Source organism: Sarcophilus harrisii, chromosome 3 (genome assembly GCF_902635505.1).
Source record: "Sarcophilus harrisii chromosome 3, mSarHar1.11, whole genome shotgun sequence".
Lineage (NCBI taxonomy): Eukaryota > Metazoa > Chordata > Mammalia > Dasyuromorphia > Dasyuridae > Sarcophilus > Sarcophilus harrisii.
Window position 1 is genome coordinate 304,494,863 of NC_045428.1, and position 17,109 is coordinate 304,511,971.

Below are 17,109 nucleotides of genomic sequence, written 5' to 3' on the forward strand. Positions count from 1 at the left end.
TTAAATTGGGTTGGGTTACAAATGCTCTGCACTGGATTTTTTGTTGAGCAAACTAGTTTTGAGACTGCTTATTACATATATTTTCTTATTCAGATATTTCATTTGGTAAATGAGGGAATTCCTCTGAGGAATTCTGTCTCTTGAGTTGCTAGAACCAAAAAAGGAATTCCCTCAGTGGGCTGGCAATATTGTTTTAATCAAGGCCTTCTTCAAGTGTGACATGAACTACATCAAACAGAGGGTAAATCATAACCTAACAAAAGGACCTATTAGGTATTGCTTGTTGGGGCAGCACCGTGGTACAGTGAATAGAGTGCCAGTCCTGAAGTGAGGAAAATTCCTCTTGATGACTTCAAATCTGATTTTAGACACTTACTAGTGGAGAATGAGACATGGTCATGACAAGATCTTTTTTTATTTGATTATGAATCTTTATTACAAGGGATCTCTCCTCCATCCACTATAGGTTTGGGAGGAATAGATATGAGGGAGAAAAAAATTCCCCAGAATTTTTAAATGTATGTATTTTCATTTATAACCAAGATCAAAGACTGTCATTTCCATTAGATCATTAGATTCTAGAAATGAAGAGAGAGGAAGCAATCATCATTGATCAACATCCTCTATATGGATGAATTACAATGTATTTTTTTTTCTTAATTGTTAACTCTATCACCAGGAAGGTAACACATTATTCAGATTTCATATATAGATGTTTGCACTTTTATTTTATTTAATGTTATGATTTTTGAACTTTCTCTGTGACAGTCTTGGGGCAAACTGGTAGTCGAGTAGATAAAAGTGAAGAACTTAGGAATCAGGAGGACCCAGATTCAAATTCAGCCTCAGACACTAGCTATGTGACTCTGGACAAGTCACTTAACTTTAACTGCTCCTCAGTATCCATTATGTATAAAATGGTGATTATAGCACCTACTTAACAGGGTTGTGAAGATTAAATGACAAAACCCATGTAAAGCATTTTTCAAATTTTAAAATATTTATATAAATATTAGGTATTATCTCTTTCTGGCTCCAGATTTAAGATGTAGTTGGACCTGCTCACAGGTAAGGAGTAAATTTGGAGTTAGAAAACCTGTGTTAAATGCCTCCTCTTCCATTTACTTCACTTATATGAGCTTTGACAAATTTACTAACTTCTCTAGACCTCTGTCTTCATATAGAAAACAATGATTTCTATAGCTCTTTATAACTTGAAATCTGTTATCTTATGATCAAGTCTTAGTTAGCAGGCAGGTTAAGGATGGATAAATAATCAAAGATCATGGATGGTTTGGTGCCCAAAATGCTCAGAGTTGATAAGGAGGCAGCAGGTCAAAAAATCAACAAGAATTTATTAAATGCCTAAAATGGCCTGGATGGTGATCTACCACAGAAGTCCAAGATTATTAATATGGATGTGTTGAGTTTGAGATAACAATAGAATAGTCCTAGATAATATTCACTCCAATCAGAAATGTGACAGGACCTTAGTTGGGGTCAGGATTAATGATGTAGATTTGGGATTCACCTATCTAAAGAAAGATGTGAGGATGTTTCTCCAAGTTCTTATGGAGAGAGAATATAATGAAAAATGATTGTGAGATTAAAATGACAGAAGTCAATTAAAAGTAATTATATGGAATACCTTAAACAAAAGTGTACCTGTAAGTATTTCATAACAAGATAGTTGTTGGCTTTACAGACTATCACTGTCACTAACCATAGAAGTACTTACAGTGTCACAGAAGGAAGAAACAGCAAATATTTCTCTTGGCAAATCTCACTTTCCAGATATGCTAAAGGAGTGAAATCCATATTATTGTGTTAACTTAAAAACCAAAAGGAATTAATAAAATAATTGAAATCTTTAACAAGTAAATACAGGCTTAGAGTGAAGGCTATACTGGAATTTAAAAAGAAAAAAATTAATAAAATTGTTTTGATCATTAACTTTGTAAAGATGACCACTGAGGCTAAGAGAGAAGAGAAAAGAGACAATGGAACATTAATATGAAAAAATCTGCATTGCAAAATTAGGTTGGGCTGAATTTTCAAATATTCATTTTAATTCAGGACTTTTTTTCTGGTTAGCAATTTAAAAAACACAATTAGTGGGGGAGAAGTGCAAAGAGGATTCATAAATATAAAATATATTTTAATTTTTTCTACTTAAAAATTGGGGAGAGGGAAGGGAAGAAGAAAACAAAAAATATTTGGTGTTGTTAGGTGTCACACAAGTCACACAGACTAGATCTGGAGTCAGAGGATCTGACTTTGGCTTTGTTGCCTTCTCACTGTGTAACCTTCCTCCAACTTCTCCAAGGTCTGTTTTTCTCATTTGTAAAGCAGAGACTTTGACTAGATGGTCTCTGCAATCCCATCCATCATTTTTTAAAATCATGTCTAACATCTTCATGACCCTCTTTGGTGCTTTACTGGCAAAATACTAGAGTGATGTGCCATTTCCTTCTCCAGCTCATCTTACAGATAAGGAAACTGAGGCAGATAGGTTAAGGTTAAGATAGGATAAGGTTAAGGATCACACAGGTACAAGTGTCTATTTAACTTGACTGTTTGAACTTAGGAAGATGAGTAATCCTGACTCCAAGTCCAGTTCTCTGCCCACCAGCCATCCAGCAACCCCTCAAAAGCAAAACATAGTTGCTGACTGTTACACAATAGTGATATTTTTCACAGAAAGAAGATTTTTCTTTGGGTTTCTTTTTGCTTTATTTTTGTTTTGTTTGTTTGGTTTGTTTTTTTTTTTAAACTGAGACTCCATGGATAGATTTCTCTCCTCGAATAGATCTCCAAGGAACAGAATTAAACACTCACAGAAGTAAAACCTCATTTGTTCCTAGACTTTATCCCTTGAAAAAACTTAGGATACTTGGTCAAAAGCCCTGGAGAGAGAGTGGCAACAAGTAGGAAAGGACTAGATAGATTGTACTGACTGAAATCCAGTGGCCTAGATTTGAAAATTCCAGCTCAGTTCCTCAGGTAGCTAGGTGGTGCAGTGGACAGAGAACGGAGTCTGGTGTCAGAAGACCTGAATTCAAATTCAGTCTCAGACATTAACTGTGTGACCCTAAGCAAGACATTTGGATTCTGTTTCCTTCAGTTTCCTCAGCTGCAAAATGGGATAACAGCTCCTACCTCAAAAGGGTTTTGAGAATCAAATGAGATATTTGTTAAGCACTTAGCACAGTGCCTGTTCAGTTCCATATAAATGTTTATTGCCTTCCCAGTGGGATCTTCCTGAGTCAACTTCTCATTTCCCTCGTTTTTAATATCAGGACGTTAACTTAGTTGATTTCTAAGTCTATTCTAGATATAAACCTATGAAAACCTATAAAGTTTGGGGGCAGAAAGGTGTCCCGGCTGGATTTGTAAAGCTCTAGCTGAATTCAAAACGATATTATTCTACTAATAAAAACGCGCTGTCTTTTTTTTTTTTTTTTTTAGAAAAAAAGTTTTCTGGAAATTTGACAGTTTTATATGTAAATCCTCTTCCCTAAAACAAAATCCGGAAAACAAGCGCTCTCTTATTAGCCGAAATGTAAAGAGAAGGGGTCTAAAAGATGAGTTCGTACTCCCGAGAAGATGTTTGTGGGGTCCTGGAGAATCTTTTCCCCCTCCTGCCAATATAGCCTTTGCTTACCTGAAATAGGATCGTCTGGAACCGCCAAATAAATGGATAGCGAAAGTGGGAATAAGAAAGCAGCTTCTGGGGAAATGAAACTGAAAGTTCGCAAGTTATCTCTGAGGAGGGCGGAAGGGGGAAGGGGCGAGTTGGGTTAAGGCTCTAGGAAGGAGTTAAGACTCTTCCCTTGCCTGAACCTTCTCTGCTCCCCAGCTACTCTAAGTTCCTGAACTGATTTTACAGCACCGGTTCCTCTGCTCACGAGTCCCGAACCTGCCTTCATGGCCACGGACTGCGCTGCCCACAGCCCACCGTACCGAGTTCTGGTCCGGGTGTCTGAGAGTTGTTCCAGACTGGAGAAGAAACTGCAAAAGTATTTCCAGAGTCCGCGCAAATCCGGGGGAGGCGAGTGCACGGTCAAAGCCGGCCCCACAGAAGGCACTTTCTGGGTAGAATTTCTGGAAAAACAAGGTGAGGCGAAAGGGATTTGGGGGAGTCGCAGGGCGGAGACCAGCATAGGAGGGAAGGCAGCAGCGAGGAGATGGAGTGAACCTGGATAGGGCACCAAAGTGAAGCTTCACCCAAACCAGGAGTAGAGCAACTGGAAAACAGGACTTGGATTAATAATAGAAAATAGGTCGCATTTATATAAATCCAACTGTGTTCCAGGCACTATGCTAAACTTACAAATATCTCATTTAATCCTTGAAAAATCCTTTGGGAGATAGGTGCTATTATTATTCTCATTTTACAATCGAGGAAACTGAGGCAGAAGCTAAGTAGCTTGCCCATGGCCCCATAATTTATAATTATCGGAGGCCACATTGGAACTCAGTTCTTGGATATGGGATATGGGTTCTCTCTCCTCTTCATTCCGGAACTCAAGGTTACCACCAAGGAAGGTGAAGGATCCATCTTCTTTGTACCAGGTCAGTATAAATTCATCAGATTTGTGTGGTTTCACCTTCTTCTATGCTTAGAAAGTCAGAAACCTCCAAACAATACCATCCTTTGATCCACCAACTCTCTCTGGGAAGACGTTCACTGAACATTCCAGTGGAAAGGGGGACTGCTAATGAAGCTGTTCTTTAGAGTCTGGGTGGGTGGGTAGGGGAGAGAGGGAGCAAGATTGTGTCTGGATCATCTGGGTTCTTGCTATCCAATGTATTCCCCAAACTTTGACTGAGTGGACTGGACCCTGTATTTTCTCAGGATTTTTTACCATCCCTTGTTCCTCATATAGGCCACTTTCTGGAGTGCAGGTTTAGTGAAGCTGCAGATATGAATGATGATGATGTAGAAGAGATGAAAATAGATAATCTTTGATTACCCCTACTTTAATATTCTGAGCAATACAGTGTCCAAGTGCATAACTAGCACAAGGAGACAAGGCAAACATAAAACTAAGAAACATTCTAGAACTTTATTGGCCTAGGGAGCTATGAATGATAAACTTTCTTTTAAAGTAAATGAAATTATCTATTTGATATCAGGATGCTGAAAAAAGCAGGATACTGGAATGGTGAATCTAATGATAAAGGAGTACTTCCAGACAACTTTACTATTCAGTTTCATAAACAAGTTAAGATTTTTATTCCATTCAGATGGTCCAGTCAACTCATTTTCTGGATAGGATTTGAGAGTGAAAGGGGTGATACTATTGAGAAATTCTTTGTTTCTTAATTTACCTTAAAGTAAATTACCTTAAAGTACCTCTGATACTGTTTGATCCACAATGACTTGCATAGAGATTGTCCAAGGGGCTTACCCAAGAGTCAAAAGGCCCCTTCCTTCCATAGAATGTAAATGTAATGAATTTTGGGGCCACAGTAATTGGATTTCTATCTGAAGTCTGTTGGTTCCTGCCTCCATAAGGATTTCACTTTTTAACTTCTGCTGTTAGTAATTCTGACTGCCAATTTCCTCCTTTCATTGAACTTCTCTGGAAGAACAAGAGTTCTTTCTCTAGTCACTGTGAGTTCTGGGCCAGTTTACTTTAATCTTTCTTATGCCGACAATTTAGATGGTCCATGTTGGTTAACAATAACTTTGGAATAATGTGGAATAAATAGTAGACCTTTCTTGCTCTGTCAACCTCTCACATTGTCCCCCAAGCTCATCACTCTTTTACAAATGAGGCCTTCTTTCTGTTCCACTGAGAGGACCATCCATGTACTATCACAAGGACACTGGCCAGAACGTGTCAGCAGTATCTGGCCTTCATCCCATCTGTATTTGCATTTTCCTTTAACTTTAACCTGGTGTCAGGGTCAATGATGTTGTGTTCCTGTCATGGGCTGGATTTGATTCAGAGCGGATCCTCTGGTAATTTCACTGTGATACAGGAATTTAAAAAGATACACAATGTCATTCAACTGTTAACAGAAGGAGGTTTATGCAGCCAAGACATAATAAGGGTATTCAACAGGGACATCACACTTCCCTCTGATAAATCAAACTCTCTCATTTCTATATGAAATGTCTTAATCATTCCAGGAAGTGTCATTGGGTTTTGGGACATCAGTCTGGTCTGAAAGGGTCTAATGTATGTGGGCAAGCCTTGTTATGCCCTGAGGTAAACAGGAACTGAGACATCACCAACATGGCTTGAGGCCATCAGGAAGCTGCCACAACAGCTAAGTGTCTTCAGTCTTGGCTCTTTTGGGCCAATCAAATCTTGGGCATAATTTTCTGTCCTTTTTGTAAAAGAAGCAGCCTAGTGTTGGAGCAATCAAATCTTGAACATAATTTCCTTTGTGGGGGGAAAAAAAAAACTACCTAACCTACATGGTGGGGGAGGGAGAACTTTACAGATACTAGTTCTATCACTAATAGCAATGAAAAGAATATTACTAGAAAGATGCCCTCTGAATTATTTTCATTAGCAATCTTGGTGCAGAAGAATACAGAATAAATCACTCCCTCCTGTTGGTGCAGGGTAGGGGGGAATAAAGGAGAGAGTGGAAAGCCTTTTCAGATGGATGATTTGCTTAATGGATTGTGTTGGTTATATGGGACATTTCAAATCTGTGTGTGTGTGTGTGTGTGTGTGTGTGTAAGACATGTGGAAATGACCGTACTACACAAACAAAAGGAATCAAAACAACTTTGTTTAAGAGAGAATGAGAGAGAGAGTAGGTGCTGAGGGCAAGAGTGCCTGCACAAATCCTTTTTCTTCCAAGATAGTAGTCTGCAGCACTCTCTAGCAGTCCAAAGTCATCACAGTCACTAAATCTAAGCTTCATAAAGAACCCCTTTTAAGTTTCTCAAAGAGCTGTTCTATGTCTTTTGATTCTCACAACAAAAATCAGAAGAAATAAAAAGAATAACCAGGGCCTACTTCACATGGTAATATGCTAACAAAACTGAACACAAAAGAAATAAAGGAATATCTTTAAAATATTAAATAAGCAAATTAACTTAAGATCAAATAGAGATCTGACATTAAAAGTGAGATGGGGCTTTTATTATTCTCATTTTACAAATGAGACATTTTTGCAGAGAATTATGCAGGAAATATATGATGAAGGTTTTAAACTTAGGTCTTTCTGATGTGCAGCAACCTGCCTGACTTACCATCTTTTTAATTCTGGTAGTATTAAACAAAAATTTAAGTATTTAGAGTACCAACAATAAGTAGTAATAAGTAATAAAGAAGAGATTAAACATTTCAAAGTTCTACCCAGGTACTCAATGATTTTTTTAGTTGTTTGTTTTTGTAGTCAACATGCCTCTTTTATAGCCCCCTTTAGTCATAACATCCAGAAACTTTCTTTCTGGTCCACGAGAATCCTCTTTCCCTCCTCACCTTCCCCAAGAGCACCTTCTTTCGTGGACTTAGGTGGAAAACATCTTCTTTGCAAAAGAATGTGTGTGACAGAAAGCCTATTTTATAGACCAGGAAGATCTATCATCACAATAGAACTTTGACTTCCTAATCAGAATTTTTATCTTTAACAACTTTACTTCCCAAAGGATAGCTGCTACTAGTTCCAGACTTAGCTTCCAAAAGCACTTGGCTTCTTGCTCCCCCTTTATCCACCTATTCTTGGTTTAGGTGATAATAAATCCCACTGTAATTCAGAGAAAAGGTGGAATTTTTCAGGAAGAATAAAACAAAAGAATATAAAATAGAAAAATCTTATTTTGTAGATTTCTTTTCCTAAGGTAGTAAAAATTTGAACCATAAATTGCTGGCTATGACCCTTCCTGAGAAACTTGAGTTCAGGAAAGTCAAGGGATCACAGATTTACTGCTACAGTAGGAATGTTGGAAGTCACTGAAATTCCAACTTGTCATTTTGTAGAAAAAGGAAACTGAAACAGGAGGCTTACGTGAAAATGACTAGAGTCAGCTGAGTTCTAACAATTTTCTGGACCTATAGTTTTGAAAGAAGGAAGAGACAAAAAAAAGAAGAAAGAAAAAAAGAGGAAAAAAGGAACTGAGAGGAGGGAAAAGATAAGAGGAAAGAAAAAAAGAAAGAAAAAGGAGAGAAAAAGGAAGCAGTGTCAGCAACTATTAAGCTTTTTGTCAAAGAGCCCTTATTAAGCATCTCCTATGTGCCAGATACTGTGTAAAGCCTTTTAGAAGTTGGATCAAGAAAGAGAGTTTTTAAGGGAAGGAAGAGACAGGATCATATTGAGAGGCATGAGAAGGGACTATGACTTGACTTATATGTTAGCTGATTTTTACTGATTGCCCTTTTTATCCTCATGCCTTTTTCATTCTTTCTTTAATGGGTTGGTGTTTTGGATTACAGAGGGGAAAGCAATTTTTAAAAAGCTAGCCAGAGAGAGATCTTTAGGGGAAAAGGAAATTTAATTCAGCTCACACCATCTCTGGAATGTAAGGGTAGTTCCAGTTTGCTGTTTTGCATTGAAGGGATTTCAAAGTACAATTTCTGAAAGTTGAAAGCTGACCAAGGGCATGTGGAATGCTTCCTGATGTTGAATACTTAGTCAAAGGAGAACTATTTACAGTCCCAGGGTGAAAACTGAAGAGCTAGGGAGGGACTTTGGGAGGAAAATGAAAGAGAAAGCTTTTAAAGTCAGAGATTAGGTTCAGGGCTAGAGAAAAAGATGGAGGCATCAAATTCTTTCCTTCTGGTGCTGGATGGTCCCTGGGGTCCCAATCCCCCCAAGAAGTTGCTTAAGAAGTTGCAGTGTTACTTTCAGAGTCTCTGGAGATCAGGAGTAGGAGAGTGCATGCTCCCAACACAGATGGGCTGCTCTAAGATCCTTCTCCTCTTTTACCATGAGGAATGTAAGTGAGGAAGGTTAATACAGGAAAGGGGATGAGTCCATGCCAAAATGAGGCAATGGGTGTGTAATGCCGGAGAAACTGAGACAGGAGAGAGATTAGAGAGTTTTTAATAGTTTATTAATTGGAGAGTATAATTGACTGGACCGGACTCTCGTCTCAAATTATCCAGTGCTCAATGGGTATTTCTCAGGAGTTTAAATATTCTTTAGAGACAAAGAAGGTGGAAAAGACGCGAGATGGGGTAGGCCATAAATTCCAAAAGCCCAGAGACAGGATATCTGAATACCCAGAGATAAAAAAGTCAAGTATCTTGGAATATTTTAGAGGGATATTGTAAATTCTTGAGGACAGGGGTTTTGCTCTCTTGTTTATCTTGCTAGTAATATATAACCTTAGAGTAAACGGTTCCCAGTCTTAATGGACTAGAGTGGGTTTTTACGACTAAGGAGATGGTTAGGGAGACTGAGATAAGGGAAACTCGTGCAGGGAAACCGAGTCAGGACAGTTAGAGAGAATCATGGCACAACAGGTGGAATAAGTTTCTCAGATGTTACAAATGAAGAGAACCCCTTAGAGACCATCTAACCTAACTTCTTCCATTTGACATGTAGAGAAATTGAGGCCAGAAGAGAAAAAGGCAGACATCAAGTATTTGTTAAATTCTTGCTATCTCTAAGCACTGTGGTAAATTCAGGGTAAACAAAGAAAGACAAGAACATGGTCACTGCTCACCACAGCTATGTATTTCAGAGTATATAGGAGGTAATCTCAGATGGAAAGAACAAAAGAAGAGGAAGAACAGGATGGAAAATGGACAGAAAAAGACTTTTATACAAGGTGGCATCTGAGCCAAGTTTAGAAGGGACCCAGGAGGTGGAGGTGAGGAGGAAAAACATTCTATTCATGGGCCACAGCCAGTGCAAAGTCATACTAGTCATTGAGTAGAGAGACACATTTGATTTTTTTTTATTTTTTTATTTAATAGCCTTTTATTTACAGGATATATGCATGGGTAACTTTACAGCATTAACAATTGCCAAACCTCTTGTTCCAATTTTTCACCTCTTACCCCCCCACCCCCTCCCCTAGATGGCAGGATGACCAGTAGATGTTAAATATATTAAAATATAAATTAGATACACAATAAGTATACATGACCAAAATGTTATTTTGCTGTACAAAAAGAATCAGACTCTGAAATATTGTACAATTAGCTTGTGAAGGAAATAAAAAATGCAGGTTGGCATAAATATAGGGATTGGGAATTCAATGTAATGGTTTTTAGTCATCTCCCAGAGTTCTTTTTCTGGGCATAGCTGGTTCAGTTCATTACTGCTCCATTAGAAATGATTTGGTTGATCTCGTTGCTGAGGATGGCCTGATCCATCAGAACTGGTCATCATCTAGTATTGTTGTAGAAGTATACAATGATCTCCTGGTCCTGCTCATTTCACTCAGCATCAGTTCGTGTAAGTCTCTCCAGGCCTTTCTGAAATTATCCTGTTGGTCATTTCTTACAGAACAGTAATATTCCATAATATTCATATACCACAATTTATTCAGCTATTCTCCAACTGATGGACATCCATTCAGTTTCCAGTTTTTAGCCACTACAAAAAGGGCTGCCACAAACATTCGTGCACATACAGGTCCCTTTCCCTTCTTTATAATCTCTTTGGGATATAATCCCAGTAGTAACACTGCTGGATCAAAGGGTATGCACAGTTTGATAACTTTTTGAGCATAGTTCCAAACTATTCTCCAAAATGGTTGGATTCGTTCACAACTCCACCAACAATGCATCAATGGAGAGATGCATTTGAAACAGAAAATATAATCATAAAGTGTTGTAGAGGAAAGTGATTTGTCAACATAAATTAAGTGGCAGAGCCAAGATTAGAACCCAAATCTAATTGGAGTCAAGAGCCCTGGATTAAATACTGTACTTCTCCTTAGAACCACTGTGACATTGAGCAAATTACTTACACGCTCTACAGCACAGTCTTATCTATAAAATAAAGGGGATGGACTAGTGACCACTAGGCCCCTTTCTCTTTCTTTTTAAAAATCAGTTGTTTGTGATTTATTCAATATTTAGGTTACATGACGATCTTTAATTCAAAATCTATGAACTTAATATCCTTAAAGACCTTAAAGTCAGTCCTACTCTTTAGGAAAAGAAACTGTCGTTTCGTTGGGCAATTGCAAGCACTGTTCAGGTATGATATCAACACATAAATGCTCACTGGACACTGGAGGGAGATTTCTTTTTTTCTTCTTTTTTTTTTTTTTTTTGACAATCCAATGGCTTTATTTTTTTTGATAACTTTTTATTGACAGTACATATGCCTGGGTAATTTTTTACAACATTATCCCTTGCACTCACTTCTGTTCTGACTTTTCCTTTCCCTCCCTCCACCTGGAGGGTGATTTCTACATCTGCTCCAACATTTACTCCTGAGTGGGGCTGAAGCTGGAAACACTCCCTATGTTTTGATCTGTGGGAATCACAGAAACTTTTTAAGGCTAGAGTGATAGTCTAGAAAATAAGTAATTGAAATCATCCAGCAATAATATTAACTATAGATCTTTCTAATAGACTCACTCACTTGCTGAAAATGACTGTAATACAAAGCAAAAATAAGATCAAAAGTGTTCAAGGAACACATGGCTAGAGAGAATACCTCTGACACATTCTGCCAGTGGTCCTGGGCCTTAATCTCTCAATGCCACTGGGTCCCTTTCTAAGTCACTCTAAACAAGTGTTGATTTGTTTTTGAAGTGGGAATGTCTTTGAAGGAGGAATACCCTTCACCAATAAAATCTCAGGTCAGGACTGAAAAGGAAAAAAAATGGTCCAAAGTCCAAGTTAAGAGACTTGGGCGTAAGGGATTTTACTCCTAGCTGGAGAGAAGGGGAGTGTCTGATGGAAGGACTTTCCTGAAAAGATGACACCAAAAAAAGTTGGATCTTGAAGGATTAAAAATGTTAATTAGTAGATACAGGTGAAAAGTAAATAGGGACTCAGAATGTGTTATGTGATAACATATTTCTTCCCCTTTCTCCATTCTTCCTATCCTTAAGGCTTAGGTCAAAGCAGATCCTAGAGACAACCCTGGGATAAGGAGATTAGAGATTCGGTTTTCCCTTGTTTATGGGATAAAATAAAAATGACTTATATCAGCATTCAAGGCCTTATATTTCATATACTCCTTTTTACTTATGGCAGCTAGGTGGTGGGTGACACTAAACATAGAGTTAGGACCTGGAGTTAGGAAGACCTGAGTTCAAATTCTACCACAGACACTAACATTATGTCTATGAGTATGTCACTTAGCTTCTGTCTGCCTCAGTTTTCACATCTGTTAATAAAGACAATAATTGTATTTCCCTAACGGGGTTGTTAAGATCAACTGATTTGACAGTTGATTGAATGTAGGATGGAAGGGTCACTGATGCATTTGAGCTTTTGAGCCTGGAAGCTTGAGTACCATCAAAAGAAATATGAAAATTAAAAAGCAGAGTAGGTTTCTGGGAAATTTCTACTTCAGACTTTTATTGACAGTGTGATTATGAGCAAGTCACTTAGGTTCTGTTTACTTCAGTTTCCCAAAGCCAAGGAATGGATAAGATCACCAAAGGAGAGGATGTAGGGGTAGGGAGAAGAGAGCATACTATAACACTTTTTAGTTTTTATATTTTCTTCATTTTTCCCTTTTATTCAATTTCTTCTTTCACAATATTACTAATTGGAATGATGTTTAACATGATTGCACTTGCATTACTTGTCTTAATTGTCTTAATGTCTTGGGAAGGTGAGAAAGGAAGAAGGGAAGGAGAAAACTGAGAAATAAAAATTTTATTAAAAAATGAAACCTGAGAACTATCCTTGTATGTAATTGGAAAAAATAATATTTTAAAAAAGAAGTTATGGCAACCCCAGGGAGAACAACTTTAGTACAGTAGGAAACCACATTGAAAAGTGAGTGTGTAAAGAAATGGAAGTGAGGAACATAGCCTATTCATGCTAAAAGTTTGATAGTTAAAAGGAGAATGAGAAGATTCTCACTTGAATGGATAACAAAATCAATGTGAAAGTTTTTTTATTTGTTTGTTTTAGGACAGGGCAAAACAAAGCATATTTATTGGCAGAAGAAAACAAGCCAACAGATAGGGAGAAACTGAAAATGAAAGAAAAAGTGAAAATAATTGAATGGAGCAAGGTAGAAAAGAGATTGGAAGAATAAGGAGATTCATTTTATAGTGGGAGATCAAAGGTGAAAGGAAAAAAGAATGGAAGAATTAATAGTAGTTTTGAGGTGCTGCTGAGGAATGATGAAAACTATGAAGGGAATCAAGATAGAGCTGAAGTTTTGATTCCAGAAGGTTGGTATAGCCTTTGTGAAAAGCATGTTGAGAAGCATTGTTTGGGTAAAAAAATCTTTTTATTTTTAGGTTATGAAATTACCAATTTTATCTTTTTGTTGAGTGTGTTAAATTTATATCTTGTTGTGATTCCCCGTAATCCACCTGATCCAAGACCCCCTACCACCACTTCTAGTCAGTATAATAAGTAAATTTATAAGAAGTCAGTATAAAGTAGCACTAACAGGAAGTAACAGACAAAGGGGGATCTAGAAGTCATGTATAAACCTTCCTAAAGATTTAAAAAGCATAATTTGCAAATTGTGTCATATTAGTAAAAAAAAAAAAACCACATCCTATTGTGTGCTGAATCAGGGGTATCCCCTATGCTTCATTGTCAGGGCCTTTTGGTCCTATAATATGTAGATCTCAGAAAAGTTCCAGACATCCCTGGTAGATCAGGAGAATACCAAATGTTACTAATAATTTTGGGATGGAATTTAAAATTTTACTGACAAATTTGAGACAATCTGGATATGTTAATGAACTAACTCCAATGTGGAACTGATAGTTTGTTCCTCCACAAAACTCTATAAAATAAGATCCCAAACTCTTGTCCCTTCAAACACTTCTATCTCCATCTAGGTTCATGTTATCTAATGCAGGATCCCAAACAATTCTAAAAGACACATGATGGAAAATATTATTCATACCAGAGAAAAAAACTATGGATCATAGTTTAATCCATGTATACATTTTGTTGCTTTTTTTTCTCATGGTTTTTCCCATTTCTTCTTATTTTTCTTTCACAATATGACTAATATGGAAATATGTTTAACATAATTATACATGTATAACACACACACACACACACATATATATATATATATATATATATATAATCCTTGCTGCTTTCGTGAGGCTAAGGGGAAGAGAAAGAGGAAGAAAAATTTGGAACTCAAAATCTTACAAAAATAAATGTTAAAGACGGTTTTAGCATGTAATTGGGAAAAAATAAAATATGATTAAGTGCAAAAAAAGCTTCTTCTTTTGTTGTTACATTGTTTCTATTTTCCCTTTTATCTAGCTCCCTCTCAGAAAGCTGTCTATATAACAAAGACCTTTTTAAAGGGAAAAAATAACAAGAGGAATAAAAGAAAATGTTAGCAAAATTGACCAGCATGTCTAAAGATTTGACAATATATGCAGTGGTCCACATTTATAGAACCTTCACACCTTCATCTCCACCCTACACCACTGTAAAGGAACAGATAAAGATTGTCTTCTGATATCTTTTCTTTGGGGCCCAGCTTGTTCTCTGTCACATGAAACTTTGAAACTCTAATATGTAGAGCTACTCTTTCTTTTTAATAATAATTTTATAAATATGTAAATATATGTATTATAAAAATATAAATTATATAAATATAATTTATAAATTCAACATGTTACTTTCAAATCTGCTCTGCTGATTCCTTCTGTTTGCTACATTCATTTGCAATTTTTGTGGTGGTTGTTCTTTCCACTTTACAATGTTGTAGTCATTGTGTATATGTCTTACTCTGTTTACTTCACTTCGTCTCTGTTCATATGTCTTTTCATGCTTCTCTGTAATAATCCATTAATTCATATACCACAGTTTGTTTAGTCATTCCTCAATGGGCATCTACTTTATTTTCAGTTCTTTACTGCCACAAAAAGTCTAAATATTTTGGTATATTTGAAGACTTTCTTTTTTTAACAGTGACATGCTCAAAATGCTGTGTTAAGAGTCAGGAGAAGCTAAGAATCAGACTCAGATATTTATTTATTATTTATTATTATCATATATAATATATAATATATGTACAATATATAATATTATTAATTATGTGACTTTTAAATCATTGCTTGCTTCTGTTTCCTCATTTGTAAAATAGACATGATAATAGCACCTACTTTCTAGGGTTGTTATGAGGATCAAATGAGACAATAATTGTAAAGTGCTTAGCACAGAGTTTGCCACATAGTAAGTGCTACATCTATGTCAGCTATCATTATTATAATTATTAAAGTATGTGGCTAGTTATAAACTTTTTGAGTTTAAAAAGTATAGATCTTTTAGTTGGTTGGAGAAGAATTGAGAAAACACACCTTTTCCCTTTCTTTAAAGTAGACAATGAGTATAGAATATTGCATATGACATGATTTTGTCAACTACTTTTCCCTCCTCTTTATTTTTTATTCATTGTTATAAAGCACATTTCACTGGATAAGGGAAGAGGAATGTTTGGAAATATAACTGATGGAGAAGCAAAAGATATCAAGAAAAATAGGGCTTAAAAACAATGTAACCTTTTTACTTTTTAAAGATTACCACATAATGGACTTGGCTCTTTTCAACAATGAGATGATACAAGGCAATTCCAATAAACTTGTGATGGAAAGTGCCATCCACATGCAGGGAGAGAACTATGGAGACTGAATGTGGATCAAAGTATGGTATTTTTACCTTTGTTGTTGTTGTTTATTTGCTTGATTTTTTTCTTATTTTTTCCCTTTTGATCTGATTTTTCTTGTGTTTCATTATAAATATGGAAATATGTTTAGAAGAATTGCATGTGTTTAACCTATATTGGGTTGCTTGGGGGGAGAAAAATTTGGAACACAAGATTTTGAAAAGATGAATATTGAAAACTACCTTTGCATATATTTGGAAAAATAAAATACCATTTAAAAATTTGATTGTTTTATTTTTCTGGTTATACATGTATATTTTTTTAAATACACATTTTTTATGAATCATGTTGGGAGAAAAAAATCATAACAAAATGGAAAAACCATGAGAGAGAAAAAAGCAGAAAAAATAAATGAATACAACATTCAATCTCCACAATTCTCTTTCTGGATACTAATGACGTTTTTTATCCAAAGTTTATTGGGATTGTCTTGGATCACTGAAACACTGTAAAGAACCAAGTCTTTCATAGTTGATCATTATACAGTTTTGCTGTTATTGTGTACAATGAATTGCTGGTTCTGCTGGTTTCACTCAGCATCAGTTTATGTAAATCTTTCCAGGCCTTTCTAAAATCATCTTGAACATCATTTTTCATAGAATAACAATAATCCATTACCATTATATACCACAACTTATTCAGCCATTCCCCAATTGATAAGCATCTACTCATTTTCCAATTCTTTACTACCACAAAAGGAATTGCTACAAACATTTTTTCACATGTGGGTACTTTTCTCTCCTTTATGATTTTCTTGTGATTCAGACCCAGTAATGGCACTGATAAGTCAAAAAGATATACATGGTTTGATAGCCCTTTCAGCAAAGTTCCAAATTGCTCTCCAGAATGGCTGGATCATTTTACAACTCTACCAAAATACATTAGTGTCCCAGTTTTCTCACATCCCTTCCAACACTTGTCATTATCTTTTTCTGTCATCTTAGCCAATCTGAAACCTCAGAGTTATTTTAATTTGAATTTTTCTAATCAATAGTGATTTAGAGCATTTTTTCATATGACTGTAGATGGCTTTAATTTCATCATCTGAAAATTATCTGTTCATATTCTTTGACCATTTATCAATTAAGGAATGACTTGTATTTTTATAAATTTGACACAGTTCTTTATATATTTTAGAAATGAGATTTTTATAAGAAACATTGGCTGTAAAAAGTTTTTCCCAGTGTTGTATTTCCCTTTTAATCTTATTTGTCTTGATTTTGTTTATATAACCCCTTTTTAATTTAATGTTATCAAAGTTATCATTTTGTATTTTATAATGTTCTCTAGTTCTTCTTTGGTTATAAATTCACCCCTTCTCCAAAGATTTGATAAGTA

The 17,109-nt window shown here is 36.1% G+C and overlaps 1 protein-coding gene across 1 annotated transcript in view; it reads left to right on the forward strand.

Annotated features, from left to right (window-relative positions):
- Window positions 1–3,504: 3,504 nt before the first annotated feature.
- LOC100928016 (protein mono-ADP-ribosyltransferase PARP14) overlaps window positions 3,505–17,109 on the forward strand; it is a gene marked incomplete at its 3' end in the record, with an annotated part of 33,947 nt that continues 20,342 nt past the window's right edge. Inside the window, 1 exon segment of the mRNA XM_031961289.1 lies at window positions 3,505–4,117. Coding sequence (XP_031817149.1) covers window positions 3,928–4,117 — 190 coding nt within the window.